At 43.0% G+C, this 19,482-nt stretch overlaps 1 protein-coding gene across 2 annotated transcripts in view; it reads left to right on the top strand.

The window, feature by feature from the left end:
- RCAN2 (regulator of calcineurin 2) overlaps nucleotides 1-19,482 on the top strand; it is a 279,465-nt gene that overhangs the window by 247,907 nt on the left and 12,076 nt on the right. For both annotated transcript variants that reach the window (NM_001314032.1, NM_001015632.2), the window contains 2 exon segments: nucleotides 7,788-7,961; nucleotides 8,986-9,157. In NM_001314032.1, coding sequence (NP_001300961.1) covers nucleotides 7,788-7,961; nucleotides 8,986-9,157 — 346 coding nt within the window.

The following is a 19,482-nucleotide window of genomic DNA, read 5'->3' as shown; positions in this document are numbered from 1 at the left end:
GTTGGGAATGAAAGAACAGAACCAACACAGGCCACAGAAAGCATTCTGCCTAAAGAGATGATGAATCCATGAGGTTTTAGGACAGAGCAGCTCCTTTTGGAGTCTGGATCTGAGTTTTAGGTCTTTGTTTCTCACAAGGACTCCATTGGAAAAGGATCAAGGCTTTGTGAACTATTTTTGATCTTCTATGTGACATGAGGTGTGTCCACTTCTTTAATCAGCAAGGAAGGGTTGAGAGCCTCCTTTTGCAGTGATTTTTTTTTTTATTTTGGTAATATCAGAATCACAAAGGGAACAAAGCATGATTTAGCACAAGTCTGCCTGGCCTAAGGAATCCTGACAGGTTAAAATCCAGATGAAAAACAATTCCTCCAAGCAAGCCTGGTTATGCCTCTCACATAAGGAGTCTGCATTACAGAAGATTTACAGTAACAGTCCTTTTGACAGGAGGCCCTCCTGAGCAGCCTATAAAATCCAGTATGATCCTTAAACATGGGATTTGCACAGGGCTCATCCGGGGCATCCATTGAGAGGTAATAAACCTAAATGAATTATTTCACTTTGGCAGTTTCTGGGAGGTATTACCTGACAGACGAGAGCCTTGTGGTTTTGAGGGAAGCTGAATTCTTATGAAGATAATTTATACCCAAAGGGATCATAAGTGAGAAAATTGAAAAATTATATAAAGGTATAAAAAGCATCGTTTGGAAAGCAGATAGAAGTATCATTGGATTTCTCTGGCAGCCATGTTTTCAAGGTCAAGACTGTTCTGGATGGACAAGGAAAGCTGGTTTTCTCATTCTGGTTTTTCAGACTCCTCACTTGTTTGCATATCATCCATGATATAGCTGTAGTATAAACAACTTGAGCATACTAGCTCTGTTTTTTGCTAACTAGTTAGGTGATTCTGCAAAGGTCATTCACTTCTTTGGCTTTCATATGTTACTCAGGATAATAGTAATTCCAACTCTTCCACAAAGGGGCCGTTAGTGAGGATTTAATAAGATGATATATTATATGATATTGTTTATCTATAGGCTATCTGTTTATTCAGTTATCTATAGGCTGTCTGTTAATTCAGTTTAGAATTAAACTGAAGGTAATATTTCAGCGTTCTAATAGTTTACAAAATAATTAAGTAGAATCTATTGATCACTTCCTAAGTCTTTGGGGACTCTATTAAAAGCTGTTGATTTAAAAAATAATTGTTGCTTCCATTTTGATTGGAAACTATTAACAGATCGCCTGCTACTTGGTCTGTGTTCTATAATATCTAAGGGCAGCAGATGTTACGTAGATATTCTGTATATCATCAGAGCTTCTGTATGAGGACCATGGGCAGATCTTTCTGCCTGGTTTTCGGGCCAGCCTCAACTTTGCCTCATTGGCCCTGAGAATTGCATAACTGATGAGGATGACCATATCATGTCAACTTTGAGAAAAATCAGAGGCAAAACGTTGGCCCACCCAATGGCAGATAATCAAGACCAGATGAGAAGCTTTTCACTTTTTCTGAAGAGTCCTCCTTTTTGGCTTTATCTTTCTACTCTTGTTTTCTTCTTTTTCTCTATTCAATTTCCATTTCATTTTATTTCATTCTTCCATGTCTTTATAAGCCATGTTAGAATCTTTTATAATGTAGGGCGCACTTAATAAATAAAGGAGTAATTATAACAGAGATGAAATAAGAAGATTAAAGGAAAATTGCAGTGAAATTCTCTAGGCAAAGGAATAAATGGTTCCAGTGGTAGCAATTCATCTACACTTGTCTCAGCACTGTCCAGACCTCTCAAGAAAAGCAATTACATTTAAAGGTAGAAAATTTTAAATTCCAAAGTGTTCATATTTGAAACCATAGAATTATTTGCTTTCAAATAAGACCTGAGTTTGTGTGGGTCTACATTCTCTATAAGCAGTCACTTTCACAACTTTCAGGCATACTGCCTGGAATGTCTTTATGTGCACCTTGTAGTTCTTGCTACATAAAGAATGAAGCTGATAAAAATTGATGAGGGTAAAAATACCAAATTATTCTTTGGACCCCAAGCACCCCAGACCTACATGGTCCTACCAGCTACCGCACCCTTCCTTGCTGGTTATCTCGTCTACCCTGCTAAGGGTGTACATTAGTCAGAATACCCGCCGTTGACACAGCATCCTCCCCCATGTTCATGTCCCATCCAGCTCCACTCTTCATCCCTGGTCCTTCTTTTCCTACAAGCTCCTTCTCCTATCCTCTCTCACTTTCTTCTCTAGAGCTCCTTGTTAATTTTCCTGAGAGTACAATTTGTGTTCTAAAATAACTCCTCAACATCCTCCCTGTACCAAATCCTAGATTACTCTTGACAACACGTATCCCCAGGGCATCACTCAAAAGGAGGCAGACCATCCTTTGACCTCCATCATGTACCCTTAAGAGTCTCACTAGACCTATTGTATAGCAGCTCTCAAAGGGTGGTCTATGGACTCCTGGGAGTTCCCAAGACCATATCCCATGAGACCAAAACTATTGATATTTTAATAATAATACTACTAAAAACATTATTTGCTTCTTCAGCCACGTTGACACTTACACCCATGGTGCAAAAGCAAATGTGGATAAAACTGCTGGTACTTTGGTATGAATCAATGCAGTGGCATTGAACTATACTATTAGTATTTGTATTCTTCACAACTACACACTCAACGTTTTTATTTAAAAAAGGAAAAGGAGTGCAATAAATAAAAACACCAATTTTACTTCAGAATGTCCTTGATGAAGCCATAAAAGTTGTTAATTTTTATCAGTCTTGATTCTTGAGCACATGCCTTTTAAATAATCTGAATAATGAAATGGGATGTCCATTTAAAGTCATTCTGTGGTGTATGAAAATACAATGGGTGACTTGAGAAAATGTTTTAGGATGCTCTAAGCTGCACTAGGGAGGCATGGATTGGGAGTTTAGGATTAACAGGTTGCAAACTATTATATGGGCTTCCCCGGTGGCTCAATGTGTAAAGAATCCACCTGCAATGCAAAAGCCCCAGGAGACACAAGTTCAGTCTCTGGGTTGGGAGGATCCCCTGGAGGAGGAAATGGGAACTGACCCCAGGATTATTTCCTGAAAAGTTCCATGGACAGCGGAACCTGCTGGGCTGCCATAGGGTCTCAAAGAGTCGGACATGATGGAAAGACTAAGCACAAACAAGAAACTCTTATACATAGAATGGATACAAAACAAGGTCCTATTGTACAGCACAGGAAACTGTATTCAATATCCTAAATAAACCATAATGGAAAAGGATATGAATAAGAATGTGTGTATATATATATATATATAAATATATATATATATGTATAACTGAATCACTTTGCTGCACAGCAAAAATTAACACACCACTGTAAATCAAGTATACTTCAATAAAATAAACTGAAAAATAAAACCTCAGTCCTTTAGGATCCTCTATCATTTATTTATGTGTGTGAAGAAGTCCAGAAACTAGAGTTTGAGATCACTGCTACAGAGCTTTATGCAAACCAGTGGCTAAAACAAGATTAACTGTTGAGGAAATGAATTTATTGGGTTTGTGGGGTACCAGGCTGGAAGAAACTGGCAGCCAGAGGACAGAAAAATATTACCGTGTCCCTGGTGGGAACCTGGGCATCAAAGCCATAGACGATTTGCTGTAAAAGCAGGTGGAGGACCCCTGGGACTTGCGCTGATCAAGTCACCGCTTTGCCTAAGGATACACCTGGCACCTTCACTGAGTTGGATCTGCCTCTCACCAGTTTGGTCTGGCATCCTGCTGCCTTAGCAAATGAAATGCTTGTCATGTCACTAGTGGAGAGAAATAGAGATGACCAGCAAATTCCCAACGCTTGGCCAATTGTCACCCTCGACACTGCAAGTGCTCGAAAGACCTGTGCAGAGTGGACAAGCCAAGTGAATGTTGGTTGCTTATTATTATTATCATTGTAGAAGTGGGCTCCAGATGGCCCAGTGAAAACCCTGGTCTCTGAGCTCTGGGACACACCCCAGGTCTGGTGGAAGACTTCCTTTTGTTTTTGGTCTAAGCCCAAAACAAGACATAACAAAGAACCTTCTGTCACCTCCCATCTCCAGCTTGCTGCCTGGAGCCCTCTTTGGAGAAGTAGTGGAGAAAACAATTGAGTCATCACTAACATCTGATATTCATGTCACCCCTGCCCTAAGCCTGAAGCCTGGCCTCCTCCATTCCTTCCTCCTAATTCAGGCTCTTGAGGCCAAACAGCTGAGGTGTGAAGCATAAAAAAGATATATAAAACAAAAAGTAAAGAATTAGACTCCAAGGAAAAAACACCTCTCCCTTCAAGGCTGGTCTTAACACCTATGTTGAGGTCCTGGCTTGGGGGTGAGGGTAGGGGCAGGATAGGAAGGAAACTCCTAGACTGGAGTTTCCAGTCTAGAAACTTCTAGAGCCACAAAGAAGACCTACAGATTTTGTCCTAAAAGATAGAGATAAGAGCTTTCAATTTAATTCCTTCCTTTCCTGAAAAGTCTCAAATTAATCAAACCGCCATCTTGGATTTTGCCTGGTGAGACTGTTTCCTCTTGCAAGGAACCAGAAAGCATTTTATTCACCAGGATACTTGTTCAGGAAGACACAGTAGTTGGGTGGTGGTGGGGGGGGGGGCGGGGAAATGCCTTAAAAAGCCCCCTGGGGAGGCTTCCCTACTGGTTCAGTGGTGAAGAATCCACCTGCCAATGCAGGAGACACTGGTTCGATGCCTGGTCCAGGAACATCCCACACCCTGCTGAGCAACTAAACCCATCCACCACAACTATTGATCATGTGCTCTAGAGCCCGGAAACCGAAACTGACTGAGCCAAGCCCGTGCTCACCAACAGGAGAAGCCACTGCAATAAGAAGCCTGAGCACTGCAATTATAGAGTAGCCCCTGCTCGCTGCAACTAGAGAAAAGCCTGCACAGCAATGAAGATACAGCACAGTCAATAAATAAGTCAATAAAATTTTTAAAGACTTTATAAATAAATAAATCAAAAGAAAGCCCCCTGGGACTCGTGACTGAGGCCCCCCAGCCTGGGAGTTGGCTCATCCCAAGGGTTGAGATTGGAGAATAAAAACTACCCAAGGAACAAACAAGGAAAGATTTCCGTTTTGTTCTTGCTAGAGAAAGAAGAGTAAGAACAGAGCCTGAAAAGGGAAGAGAGAACCCCTCAAATATCTCCACAAATGTCATGAGACTGGAAAAAAAAATAAAGTTGTTTTGAAAAGGAGTATAATGGCGTTACATGAAATCATCTGTGTGAAACTTCTGAAAATTGTAAAGCACGACAGAATGTAAAAACTCTTTTATTCAATTTAAATAATGTGAAAACAATATTTTAAAATAAAGTTTCCCCATTCATGACATTCAAATTCTTTTTTTAAAAAAATTGCCATGGCCGTGTTTCAACAAACATCCTTATATCTAAACAAACAAACAAACAAAAAGCTAATACACGCATACAAAAAAAGAGAACAACTATATAGACATGAGTCAAAATGAAAGGACCTGTGGTGGGCCATGGGCTTCCCCCACGACTCAGTGATAAAGAATCCACCTGCAGTGCAGGAGTCACGGGAGACACAGGTTCAATCCCTGGGTTGGGAAGATCCCCAGGAGGAGAGCATGGCAACCCACTCTAGTGTTCTTGCCTGGAAAATCCATGGACACAGGAGCCTGGTGAGCTACAGTCTACAGGGTCACAAAGAGACAGACAACTGAAGCGACTTAGCACAAATGCACTCATGGTTGGCAACACAATGGAGAATCTCAGAAATGGGCAGCAGCCTTTGGAAGGATCACAAGCCTTGGTCTTGAGGGTCTGAGACCAGTTCACTTGGTTGTGCAAGAGGCAGGAAGACCTTGCCAGACATCCGAGTCTCTCTTCGCATGCAGCTTCAGAGGGCAGTGGTTCTCTCACCTTACATCACCTTGTCGATTCTCTTCGATGTGGTCACACAAGAGCCTGGGGTAGCTTATTGCTCTCCATCTCTTGCTTTTATTAATGCAGGAATTTAGCAGGGTAATTACTGATGTAATTGAAAGCATCTCTGTATTCTGGTTCTGGCTCTGCCAGCAACAGCCTGTGTGACCGTGGGCAGGTCCTCATCTCTTCACACCTCAGGGTCCTGATTTGTAAAATGATGGAGTTGAGAAGGGAAGGGCTGAGTTAATTATCTCTTAGGTCCCTTACAAATCCAAATGCAGTGAATCTTGCCGTATTAATCTTTAACGCATCTTCATTCCTACTTGAACTCACCCTTATGACAAAATATCCTTTACTGTAGAAATGAAAGAATCAACCATTCTTTAAAATAGAAGTTATTTCCTTAGTGGCTATTTCTCCATTAAGAACACAGAGTATCTTAACATGCACTGTTTTTGTTTCTCATAATAATCTTTTTTTTGAAGCTAAGAGGAACCAGATAGATGGTGTTCATATATTTTTTTTTTAGTTTTCCTTTTATGTCTTATGGGTGTTCTCTTATTTGTGTCTGCCTGCCTGTCACCTAGATTATTAGATCACTGAGAGTTGGAACAAAATGATTCTCACTTCTGTATCCTCCTAAAACTCAGAGACTATCCTTTGTACAAAGTAAGCATTGAATAGATATTTGTTCAGTTGAAGTTTGTATCAAACCAAAAATTTTAAATTATTGCTTTGTGATAGGCTTGGTGGTTCTGCAGGAATAAACTAATTCACAAATCTCAGTTTAATACAGTAGAGAGTTCATTTCCTTTGTTGAGGCAAAGTCAGCTATGTGGGGTGGGATTTGGGAAGAAGGTGTTTCTGCCCCACAGAGCCACTCAGGAACCCGGGCTGAGGAGAATCCTATTCTGACTCTCCTACCGTCTGGAGCACGTGGCATCTTCAGGAAAAAGGCTGCAAATTTTCTAAAGGGCTTTCCTGCCTCTGTACCCATTTCATTGGCCAGAACTAATCACATGGCACTGCCTGACTAGTAGAAAAGTGTTAGTGTTTGGGGTCATGTGAGCTCTTATATTGGAGAAGGCAATGGCACCCCACTCCAGTACTCTTGCCTGGAAAATCCCATGGGCGGAGGAGCCCAGTAGGCTGCAGTCCATGGGGTCGCTAAGAGTCGGACACGACTGAGCGACTTCACTTTCACTTTTCACTTTCATGCATTGGAGAAGGAAATGGCAACCCACTCCAGTGTTCTTGCCTGGAGAATCCCAGGGATGGGGGAGCCTGGTGGGCTGCCGTCTATGGGGTCGCATAGAGTCAGACACGACTGAAGCGACTTAGCAGCAGCAGCAGTAGCAGAACTCTTATATTTTTAGGCAAGAACAGTGTCCTCAAACTTGACGATCACTAGCAATGTCGACCACACGCTTCACTCAATAGATCTAGTATTTTGGAGATAGTGGACTCCTTTGAGAACCTTTGACGGTTATGATACCCATCCCAGAAACAGACACATCTGTGTTGAAACACTCAACATAATTGTCAGTTTGTCATGCATTTCCAACTCCATTCACTTATTTCCTATGAATCCCTGGACCCAGATTATGAACTCTACGACAGAATCCACATGTTTAACATGTGGATGTTTAACATCCACAGGCATGTTTAACACCTGGTAACAGATCAACAGGTGAAAAAAATACGTTGCAGTGTTCTGTTTGACTTTTATATTAGGAAGAGCCTCTTTATTTACTTGCTCATTTGTTTTTGTCAGATCTGGCATTGTACCAGATATGTGATCAATGGATTTTTCTCTGTGTTTGTTTTTATCAGGAGAAATTTGAGGGTCTGTTCCGGACTTACGATGACTGTGTGACGTTCCAGCTGTTTAAGAGTTTCAGACGTGTCCGAATAAACTTCAGCAATCCCAAATCTGCAGCCCGAGCCAGGATAGAGCTTCATGAAACCCAGTTCAGAGGGAAAAAGTTAAAACTCTACTTTGCCCAGGTAAGATTATTCTTTTCCAGAGTTATTCCATCTGCCCTACATTGTCTTTTTACCTTTTCAAAATGTAAATGAGGCCCTTGCTACTTTCAGATTGCTTTGTAGACTATGATTAGTTCACTAAAAATAAATTTATATCATGATTCCCAGGCTGGGACAGCATAGTGGTTTAGAAAACAGGCTCTGAGTGCCCACGACAGCCTGGGTTCTAATCTAGGCAAGTTATATAACCTCACTGGGCCTCAGTTTCCCCATCTGCAAAATGGGGATGATGACATACTTCTTACACTATCATGAGGATTAAATGACTTATTATGTGTTAAAGTGCTTAGCATTTGGTAAATAAATGCCCAATAAAGACCAGCTAATACTTGTAATAAGAATGGGCTCATCACAGCTACTGGAGACAGAAATGGTAGTAACTGTTTAATGGGTCCAGGGTTTCCTCTGGAGTAATAAAAATACTTTGAATCTCGATAGGAGTGGTGATTGCACAGCACTGAGCGTAGACTAAATGCCACCAAAATGGTTCAATTTAAAATGGCTTAATTTCAAGTTATGTGAATATCACCTCAATTAAAAGAGAAAGAGAGAGGAAGGGAGAGAAATAGATAGAAAGAAAGAGGATATGAAGGAAGGATGGGAAGGAGGGGAGGGACACAGAGGAGAGAGAAAGAAGGGAAGGAAAGGAAAGGTCTGGAGACCAGCAGCATCAGCATCACCTGGGAATTTGTCAGCAGTGCGGGTTCTCTGGCCCTGACCCCATCAACTGACTCAGAAACTCCAGGAGTGGGGGTCAGCACTCTGTCTTAGTAAGCTTCCCAGGTCATTCTTATGCAGTTTAAGGCTGAGATCCACTGTTTTAAGAATCAAGTAAGATAACTGAGTGGTCAGTAGTCATTATTATTGCAGCCTGGTTCATTGGTTCATTTGTCACAGGCTAAAGGCCAGGCTCTGCATCTCAGTGGAAAAGCACGGCATATCCGAGGCCAAAATAATGTGCCTTCATTTCTCTCATGTTTGAAAGGTTCAGACTCCAGAGACAGACGGAGACAAACTGCATTTGGCTCCACCACAGCCTGCCAAACAGTTCCTCATCTCACCCCCTGCCTCTCCGCCCGTCGGCTGGCAGCCCATCAGCGATGCCACACCAGTCCTTAACTATGACCTCCTCTATGCCGTGGCCAAACTAGGACCAGGTAAGCTCTGGGGCCCTTTCTGGAAATAAACATTTGGCAGCCGCTTAGAAAAGTCAAACAAGATGAACCATCCTAAAATCCTGGGTTCTTTGTAACATCTGCATTTCTTTTTTTCTCATATTTTTTTTAAAAATGTGAATTTATATATCTATTTTTGGCTGTGCTGGTTCTTTGTTGCTTTGCGGGCTTTTTTGTAGTTGTGGTGAAGCAAGGCTACTCTCCAGTTGCAGTGGGAGGGCTTCTCCTTTCAGTGGCTTCTCTTGTTGCAGAACACAGGCTCTAGGGTGCAAGGGTTTCAGCACGTGGGCTCAGAAGTTGCGATTCCCGGGCTCTGGAGCACACGCTCAATAGCTGTGGCACACAGGCTCAGTTGCTTCTCAGCATGTGGGATCTTCCAGGACCAGGGATTGAACCCGTGTGTCTCCTGCATTGGCAGGCAGATTCTTTACCGCTGAGCCACCAGGGAAGTCCAACATCTGCATTTCTAATGAATTTATCTCTGTACGTAGACAGCCAGAGGGATGATGAATGAAAACGCAGCATCAGACTTTGTACCTGTTCAAAAGCAATTCAGGAACTGGCCCTAAAATGTCAGTCCCAGCTTCTCGATTGCAATGCAGATATTTTAAGGTTGCAAAACAGGCAAAATGAGTTCTACCAGCTGGCACAAGGCTTCTAGACTGTGCAACCTTGTTTTACTGCTGCCACAGTATGCCCAGAAATCCTTGGCTACAAAGCAATCTCCCTGCAAAGTGACACCTCTAAGACCCCCAGGGAAGCCAGTCACATTAGCCTCTAACTTTAGAAAAAATCTATGGTCATTTTGTTCCAATGTTGGTACCTGGAGCTTGGATGCTCTCATTTTCACTGTGGCGCAGTATTCCACTGGGCAAGTCCACAGCCACTAGGCATTCATCCACTCTCCTACTGATGGCTGATCAGATGGTTTCCAGTTTCTTGCCATTACAATCCAAGCTGTAGTTAATATTCTTGTATGTATTTCTTACACACTTGTCCAAAAGCTTATGTTTTTATAGCTAGAATTGATACTGTCCTCAGTTTCAGCTGATGGTGCCACCTTGTACTCCAAAGTAGTTTTCCTATATTACAGCAAGAGGGGAAATGGTGGTAATGGGTGGGCCACAACCTCTGGCAGCTGAGCTTTTAAGCACTGAAGATCTGAAAGTAAATAATAGTCACTGTGCCTGCTCTCTGTACTGGTGGTTCCCACAGTGTGAAAGGGGGCTGAGTGCACACCCCAGAAATTCTAATTTAATTGATTTGGATCAAATCAAGCATCAGTACTTTTTAAAAAAATCTCCCCAGGTGATTCTGATGTGCAGATGAGTTTAAGAACCATTGGTAGCTAAATGCCAGGGATGATAAATTTATAAGTTCTTATCAGTATTTCTTAGATAAGGAAAACATTTGGCATTAGTATCTCTCACCCCAGAAATCTCAAGTTTTAATAACATATGTGGGTTTTCATGGTGGCTCAGACGGTAGAGTCTGCCTGCAATGCCGGAGACTAGAGTTTGATCTGTGGATCAGGAAGATCCCCTGGAGAAGGGAATGGCTACCTACTCCAGTATTCTTCCCTGGAAAATCCCATGGATAGAGGAGCCAAGGAGGTTACAGTCCTGGGGTTTCAAAGAGTCAGACATGACTAACTTGACTTTCACTTTCACTTTAAAAAAATTGATTGTTGCATACACTGTAATTTAAGAATCCTGAGTATGAGGGTGACCCACTGTCTTGGTGCCCTCAGACTTAGGGGATTCCTGGGAACTTGTGATGTTAAAACCAAGACATTCCCAGGCAATTCAGGAAAAGCTGATCATTCTACTGGGTCTTCAGATTGATATGAGGCTGATGTGATGACTAATTACTCCCTGCCAGAGAATTACTGGCTGTCCCATGTGTGTCCTTAAAGTTAGATTACAGCACTTTCAACAGCAGTGTCTTTGGGGAGTTTCTTTGTAATCACTGTCTAGTCATTCAGCTTCTCGGAGCCTTTAAAATAGCTATTGGTTTCAACTACTGAGAAGCAGGAGGTACCCAACCACCAAGATAGGCTGATAAAAGAAGTAATCATAAGGGAGATGTCTGTGGAATGTGATTTCCTTGAAAGTCTGGTCCACATACAGGAATTCCAAGCATATGCACTCCCATCCCATGACTCTCTCCCAAGAGAGCCGTGTGTGTGTTATGTGCAGATGTTGTAGAGTATGTGAAATAAATCAGGTCTGCTGAAGTCAAGCCTGTGACCCATTTCCCCCAGTCATTTCAGGATACTTTATTTTTCAATTTAATTTTATTTATTTATTATTTTTGGCCGTGCTGGGTCTTCATTGCTGCACACGGGCTTTCTCTAGCAGCAGTGGGGACTACTCTCTAGTCGCGGCGTGCAGGCTTCTCATTGCGGTGCCTCCTCTTGTTGTGGAGCACGGGCTCTAGGGTACTCGGCTTCAGCAGCTGCAGCCCTGGGCTCTGGAGCACAGGCTCAGTAGTTGTGGCACAGGAGCTTAGTTTCTCTCAGCATGTGGGATCTTCCCGGACTAGGACTCGAACCCAGGTCCCCTGCATTGGCAGGTGGATTCTTAATCACTGGACCACCAGGGAAGTCCCACTCAGATCACTTTAAAAGCAGGACCATGGAAGCTGCTGTCCTTCACGCTGCTGGTTTGACTGCCAAGATTTTAACAAGAACACAGTTGAACATCTTGTGCAGCTGTTTTGAATGTTAGCAAACAGAGCTCTACATAGAATCACTGAGGTCTTGGCTAGAGGGGCTAGGGATTCCCAGGTAGGGTTGGTGGTAAAGAATCTGCCTGCCAATGCAGGAGACTCAAGAGATGCAGGTTCGATCCCTGGGTCAGGAAGATCCCCTGGAGAAGGAAATGGCAACTCACTACAGCCTTCTTGTCTGGAGAATCCCATGGCCAGAGGAGCCTGGCAGGCTACAGTCCATGGGGAGACAAAGAGATGGACATGGCTGAGCAACTGCGCACACTTAGAGGACCTAGGGGGTCACTGCCAACTTGTGTTTCACAGGAGGGGAACCTGAGGCCCCGAGAGGGAAGCAGGAATGACTCGCCAGTGACGGGACCAGGGCCCCACGGCAGTACTCTTCCTATTTCACTCTCTATAAAGGAGGCCCAGGCTAAGTCAGACGTTCAGATCCCAGCTGGCCTCAGGTCCTCTCACTTGGAGCCTGTAATCCAGTAAATTCAAATCATTTCTAATCTAGGGCCATAAAGAAAATTGATTTATAGTTAATGTTCACAGAGCATGATGCAAAAGAAAGACAAGGGCAAGTCTCAGACCACCTCACTGGCTCGTGGAGCTGAGTCCCTGGTCTGAGGCCATGGCCAGGGACCAGTGTAACCTGGGACTGAGAGAGGCAGGAGTGGAGGCAGTGGGATCAGGCCTCAGAAAGGATGCTCACAGAAACTGGTACAGAGGAGCAAGGAAGTAGGAGGAAAATGACCTTAAAGAGACAGAAAAAAAGAGGGCTTCTTTTTAGAATTGTGAATAATTTATCAATAGTGTTAAAAATGCTTGCCTTTTGCCTTAATTTTATGGCTTAACCTGTGACTGTCACCTTCCCTTTGATTGTTGTTGTTCAGTCGCTCAGTCGTTTCCGACTCTTTGCAACCCCATGGCCTACAGCACACAAGGCTTCCATGTCCTTCACTATCTCCTGGAATTTGCTCAGACTCATGTCCATTGAGCCGGTGATGCCATCCAACCATCTCATCCTCTGTCGTTCCCTTCTCCTCCTGCCTTCAATCTTTCCCAGCATCATATCTTTCCCAATGAGTCCACTTTTTGCATCAGGTGGCCAAAGTGTTGGAGCTTCAGCTTCGGCATCAGTCCTTCCAATGAATATTCAGGGTTGATTTCCTTTAGGATGGACTGGGTGGATCTCCTTGCTATCCAAGGGACTCTCAAGAGTCTTAAATTTACTTCACTAAGTAAATCTACCAGCTTTGAAGTACCCTGCTGTGCAGTCAACACAGACATAGGCTCTGTTAATATCCCCATTTTGCAGATCAGACCACTGAGCAGTAGAGGGGTGAGTGCCTTTGCCCAAGGTGACACAGCTGGTTGGAGGCAGAGACAGATGTCCCTGGCTCTTCTGACCACCACTTGGCCCGATCCAATGGCCTCTACTGAGGATCCTGGCTGCCTGGGTGGGCTGTCTGCTCTGAAACAGCCAGAACATTTAGCCCAAATCTGCATTGACAGTCACCTCTAACACCATTGTAACTTCCAGAAAGGCTGACCCAGAGCCTGGTAAGTGTGTAAATGAAGGCCTGTGTGCTGTGTGTGCAAGAGTGAATAAGGAGGGTCTCCTGCTCTTTACAGTTGACTGACACCATGTCCCATAGAACAGCTGCAGTTTGGGTGTCTTCTCTTTCTCTTTTTCTCCATTGTTTGTCAGCAGTTTAAGGTTGTTTCTCTTCATTTCGTTATCCACATGTCCTTTTCCCGTGTCCTTAAGGCTTCTACACTCCACACAGATAACCGATTTATATCCAACAACTGAACTGAAAATCTCACACAGATTCTAGTAGAAGCCTGGGCCTCTGGCCGCCGTTTCAGCTGCAGTGATGAGAGAGCAGGACCACACACCGAGTCCCCCGACCCACACCTCTGCCCCCTCCCCAACCAGGTGCCATGGCCGGGAACTACTTCGGTTTCCTGCCACTTTCCACTAATGCTCACTTCCCCTTCTGGTAATTTTCTATTGTTCATCTTTCTGTCTCCCCTGCTTTTTTGAGGGGAGAATGCATGTTTTATTCATTTTGGTATTCCCAGTGCCTGATAGCAGTTTGCACATAGTAGATGCTCTATAAATACTGAATGAATGAATGAATGAGACCTATTACCCACCACTGCCCACCCCTCCCCCCACCCACAGAGATAATTTCTTCGCTGGCAAACTGTTGCTGTTTTATGGCTTTAGCCAGACTGAGTCAGGCAGCACTAAATTAATGTTTTCTCCACCAAGAGGACTTTTAGCATTTCCATTTAGAAAAAAAAAAAGATTTCGTAAAATTCATTTTTAATCCTTAGGCAGAATCATTTCAGTAACAAATTATAAGTCATTCCACGTTAAGGATGACTACCTTAGTTCCAGGAGTAGAGACATAAATTAGAATGCGAGCAAAGCAACTCAAATGATCAAAGGAATGGAGTTTTGCTTCCTTCCGAGGAGTGACTAATGGTGCTAAATTGGTCCAGCTGAGTGACTGAGAAGGGATGCAGAAATCCAAGGATGCTGAGGAAGAGTCAGTCTAAAGAAAGAGCGTTTCAGAGCAGGGGTCTGGAATCAGATGGCCCTCGGGTCCAGGATCACTGGCAAACCAGCTGGCTTGTGGAAGCTTTGACACGTGTAGCTGCCGATGGAAGGCAACACCGTGTTATTTAGACCCTTTCATGGAGGGTAAATGGGAGAGGGAGGACACAGGTCTTGCCTCAGACAGAAAGGGACAAAACGTCACCTTGTTCTTGAAGAAAGAAACACCAGTGACTCTCTTCCAGAGAGGGACAAGTCCTGCTCCCCAGAGTTCTAAAGAGGCTCTTGAAACAAGCATGGTGGGAACAGTGCAATCACAAAAGGACCGTGATCAAACCCAAGCTTGTGGGTTTCCTTTGAAATCCTTAATGGATTTCGGTGTGAGCCCGGGGCCACCTAACAGTGGGGAAGCATCTCTTTGTTCTGTTTGTGATAGTGAGAATAGGATCATAGTCTGGAAAATAGGAGAGGCACAATTTCAAACATTTTTAACCACTGTCTGCATGACCATATGTTCTGTTTTTCATCCAGAACAGAAAGTAAGTAAAATAGATAAATTAGGGGAAAAAATTTAAACAGAAACAATGGCTAAAACTGATATATGGGGCTTACTGTGTGTCAGGCACTGTTCTAAACACCTTACCATATAGATTATCTCATTTAACGTTCGCAGCGACTCTACAAGAAGGTGTTGTTATTCTCCTCATTTATACAGCTGGGGAACGTGAGGCACAGAATAGCTAAGTAATTTGCCAAAGGCTGCACAGCTGGTAAGTTAAAATATGTCCCTCTGACCCTGGTGAGACACAGAAAGGATCAATGGAGCCAACACCCTTGCCTCAAGGAGTGCAGAGTTTGAACAACCAGGGAGATCTCTTGAAAAACAATATTATTTCTCTAGAAGCAATTCCAGATTGTTGCAAAAGGATATTTAAAAAAATACAGGACAACTTAGACATTTTGTTTCTTTAGAATTCATTTCTCTGCTTATTGGCACTTCCTAAAGCATATGCAGGGCCTTGGCTCTTTAAGGCGAGTTTGATGTTTTCCTCTAATGTCAAGCAGGACGTGTGGATCAGATTCACCATACTCTGTTCTTTTTAAAGGACAGGTCTATATAAAACAGAAGAAGCTTTCTATGCAGATCAAAATTGCAAGAGGAGTATCCCACCAGTCAGAATAGCCATCATCAAGAAGTCTACAAATAGTTAATGCTGGAGAGGGGGTGGAGAAAAGGGAACCCTCCTACGCTGTTGGTGAGAATGTAAATCGGTGCAGCCACTATGGAGAACAGTATGGAGGTTCCTTAAAAAACTAAAAATAGAACTACCGCATGCTCTAGCAATCCCACCCCTAGGCATATATCTGGAAAAGACAAAAACTGTAATTCAGAAAGACACAGGCCTCCAATGTTCATAGCAGCGCTATTTACAATAGCCAAGAAACGGAAGCAATCTAAGTGTCTGTCAACAGATGAACGAATGAAAAAGATGTGGTATAGAGATACAATGGAATATACTCAGCCATAAAAAAGAATGAAATAATGCCATTTATGGCTACATGGATGGACCTAGAGATGATCATACTCAGTATAGTTAGACAGAGAAAGACGAACATTATATGATTTCACTTATACATGAAATCTAAAAAAAAATGATACAAATGGAATTACAAAAAAGAAACTCACAATGACTCACAGACATTGAAAACAAACTTATGGTTACCAAAAGGGGAAGATTGGAGGAGGGATAAATCAAGAATTTGGGATTAACAGACACACACTCAGTTCAGTTGCTCAGTTGTGTCCGATTTGTTGCAGCTCCATGGCCTGCAGCATGCCAGGCTTCCCTGTCCATCACCAGCTCCCGAAGCTTGCTCACACTCATGTCCATCCAGTTGGTGATGCCATCCAACCATCCCATCCTCTTCTCCTCCTGCCTTCAATCTTTCCCATCAACAGGGTCTTTTCCGATGAGTCAGTTCTTCGCATCAGGTTGCCAAAGTATTAGAGTTTAAGCTTCAGCATCAGCCCTTCCAATGAATGTTCAGGACTGATTTCCTTTAGGATTGACTGGTTTGATCTCCTTGCAGTCCAAGGGACTCTCAAGAGTCTTCTCCAACACCACAGTTAAGAAGCATCAAATCTTTGGTGCTCAGCTTTCTCTATAGTCTAACTTTCACATCCATACGTGACTACTGGAAAAACCATAGCCTTCACTAGACGGACCTTTGTTGGCAAAGTAATGTCTCTGCTTTTTAATATGCTGTCTAGGTTGCTCATACCTTTTTTTCCAAGGAACAAGCGTCTTTTAATTTCATGGTGCTGTCACCATCTGCAGTGATTTTGGAGCCCAAGAAAATAAAGTCTCTCGCTGTTTCCATTTTTCCCTATCTATTTGCCATGTAGTGATGGGACCAGATGCCATGATCTTAGTTTTCTGAATGTTGAGTTTTAAGCCAACTTTTCACTCTCCTCTTTCACTTTCATCAAGAGGCTCTTTAGTTCTTCTTGGCTTTCTGCCATAAGGGTGGTGTCATCTGCATATCTGAGGTTACTGATATTTCTCCTGGCAATCTTGATTCCAGCTTGTGCTTCATCCAGCCTGGCATTTCGCATGATGTACTCTGCATATAAGTTAAATAAGCAGAGTATATGTGTGTAGCAGATATACACTACTAGATATAAAACAGATAAACAGCAATGACTACTTAAAGCACAGTATTACAAGATTCTATAATCAGTATCTTGTAATAAAACCTAAAATGGAAAAGATTCTGAAACAGAATATATATATTTATACACATAAATTAATATAAATAATATATATAAATATATATAAATTAAAATTTATAATAATGTCCCTGGTGAATTTACAGAAGCCCAGAGTGTCCCTGGTGGCTCAAATGGTAACAGACCCACCTGCAATGCATGTGACCAGGGTTCAATCCCTGGGTCAGGAAGATGGGCTGGAGAAGGAAATGGCTATCCATTCCAGTATTCTTGCCTGGACAGAGGAGCCTGGCAGGCTCCAGTCCATGGGGTCGCAAAGGGTCAGACACAACTAAGCGACTAAGCACAGCAGACAGAACATCATTTATCAATGCCCTGGACAAAATAAGATGAGCTTTGTTCTGGTGGAGAATGAATTGGGTATTTTCTTTTGTTTATTTTATAATGCCTATTGTTCCTGACTCCAGAGAGAATATAGTCCTCTGTTCTTTTTGGATGCAAAACAAAACGGGAAAAACAAAACCCAGCCCAGCAAAACAGCTTATCTGCACTCATCAGCAAAATGGCAAATAGAGACGTTCCTGGCACTAGATGGGTGGTCAGTCAGAGGTGGGATGTAAAATGCCAGCCTGTTCTGCTCTCTAGGATGGTTCTGGAAGGTCAAGTTCATTGTCACTGGAAATGCCTGCAGGGAGAGATATGAAAAGTCATTGTCTGGTCCCTTTTTCCCTCCTGCTATTTTTAGCTCTTGTTAGAGAGATCAATTTTAGTTAACTGCAGAGGAGGGCTTAAAATCGTGCTCGAGTTTCAAGTACATTGGCTATATTTAGATTTTTTTTTCCAAATTCTTGTCCATCAAAACATGCTATGGTAAAGCAGTTTTGCTGGTTTGCTGCTCTGTGTACATTGTTTCTCCCCAAAGGGAAAAATAAATGTCATTAATTCATGTCACTTATAAGGAAGAAACATTTTCTATTCCAGGCTCATTGATTCTGAGGTAGAGAAAAATTCCATTTTTAAAATATAGATGAACACCTATATTTGGGGTACCAGTAGCATGACCATTATATAAGCCCCAGTTCTTGTTCAGCAATTGCTGTATTCTGATCACAGACATGGAAAGCAAATAAAACAGCCAGTCCCAGGGCTCCATTTAGTACAGTCTCTGCACGTCACCACCCCTCCATGGGAGGGATGCACATTTGTGAGCCAGGGACATGCATTCCTAATTTTCCGCCTCCTTTGGAAGAATTTTCCCTGGGGGGAAAAATATGTTAAAATGGCTTATCTTGTAAGTATATATTCCACAATTATCCTCAATCATTACTGAGTAGCAATATGAAGTACTTCCTTTTCTTATTTCACAGGTAAAACATGCATGTTGTAGAAAAACAGAAAAGACACAGAACCAAGACTTGGAAGTGGGTGCACATCCATAGTTATTCCCATAGCCAGACCCCTGATCCTGGGAAAGGAGGAACAGGGTGACCACTCCCAGGCCGGGGAACCTCCTGATTCTATGGCCAAGCACAGCGAGAGCACTCTTCTCTCCCCCACGTCTGCACTTTGCTCTCATCCCTGGAGCCCAAGCCCCACTTCACAGACTCCTGGGTTTCTCTTTACCTCCCCACCTTCTCTCTGTGGCTCCTTCGGTCCCTCACCTACCCCCAGGGTTCCACTCCTTTGTCCCAACCACTGATTCAGGGCCTCCGTCTGTGGTCCTCAGGAAGTGCCTCCAGGTCCTAAATGACTCAGGAGGGAATGAAGGTAAATGGCCCCTTAATCTAGTCTTAGAGGAAAACCCAAAGAAGATAAGCAAACTTTCCTTTTTTTTAACTGAAAGATAGTTAATTTCCAGTATTAATTTCAGGAGAATAGCATAATGACTCAGTTTTTTTTATAGATTACACTCCATTAAAAGTTATTACAAAATAATGGCCATAATTCCCTGTGCGGTTCAATATATCCTCGTGTGCACGCTAAGTTGCTTCAGTCATCTCCAACCCTGTGTATCCCTGTTGACCATAGCCCGCCAGGCTCCTCTGTCCATGGGATTCTTCAGGCAAGAAAACTGGAGTAGGTTGCCATTCCCTCCTACAGGGGATCTTCCCAACCCAGGGATCGAACCTGCATCTCTTGGCAGGCTGGTTCTCTACCACTAGCACCACCTGGGAAGAACCTCAGTATATCCCGATTTCTTATATATTTTATGCATGTGGTTTGCACCTCTGATTCCCCTACTCCTAGATTGCGCCGCCTTCCTTCTCCCCACTGGAAACCACTGGTTTG

The sequence above is a fragment of the Bos taurus genome, chromosome 23, assembly GCF_002263795.3.
Source record: "Bos taurus isolate L1 Dominette 01449 registration number 42190680 breed Hereford chromosome 23, ARS-UCD2.0, whole genome shotgun sequence".
Taxonomy (NCBI): Eukaryota; Metazoa; Chordata; class Mammalia; order Artiodactyla; family Bovidae; genus Bos; species Bos taurus.
This window is presented reverse-complemented; position numbering and strand designations above follow the sequence as displayed.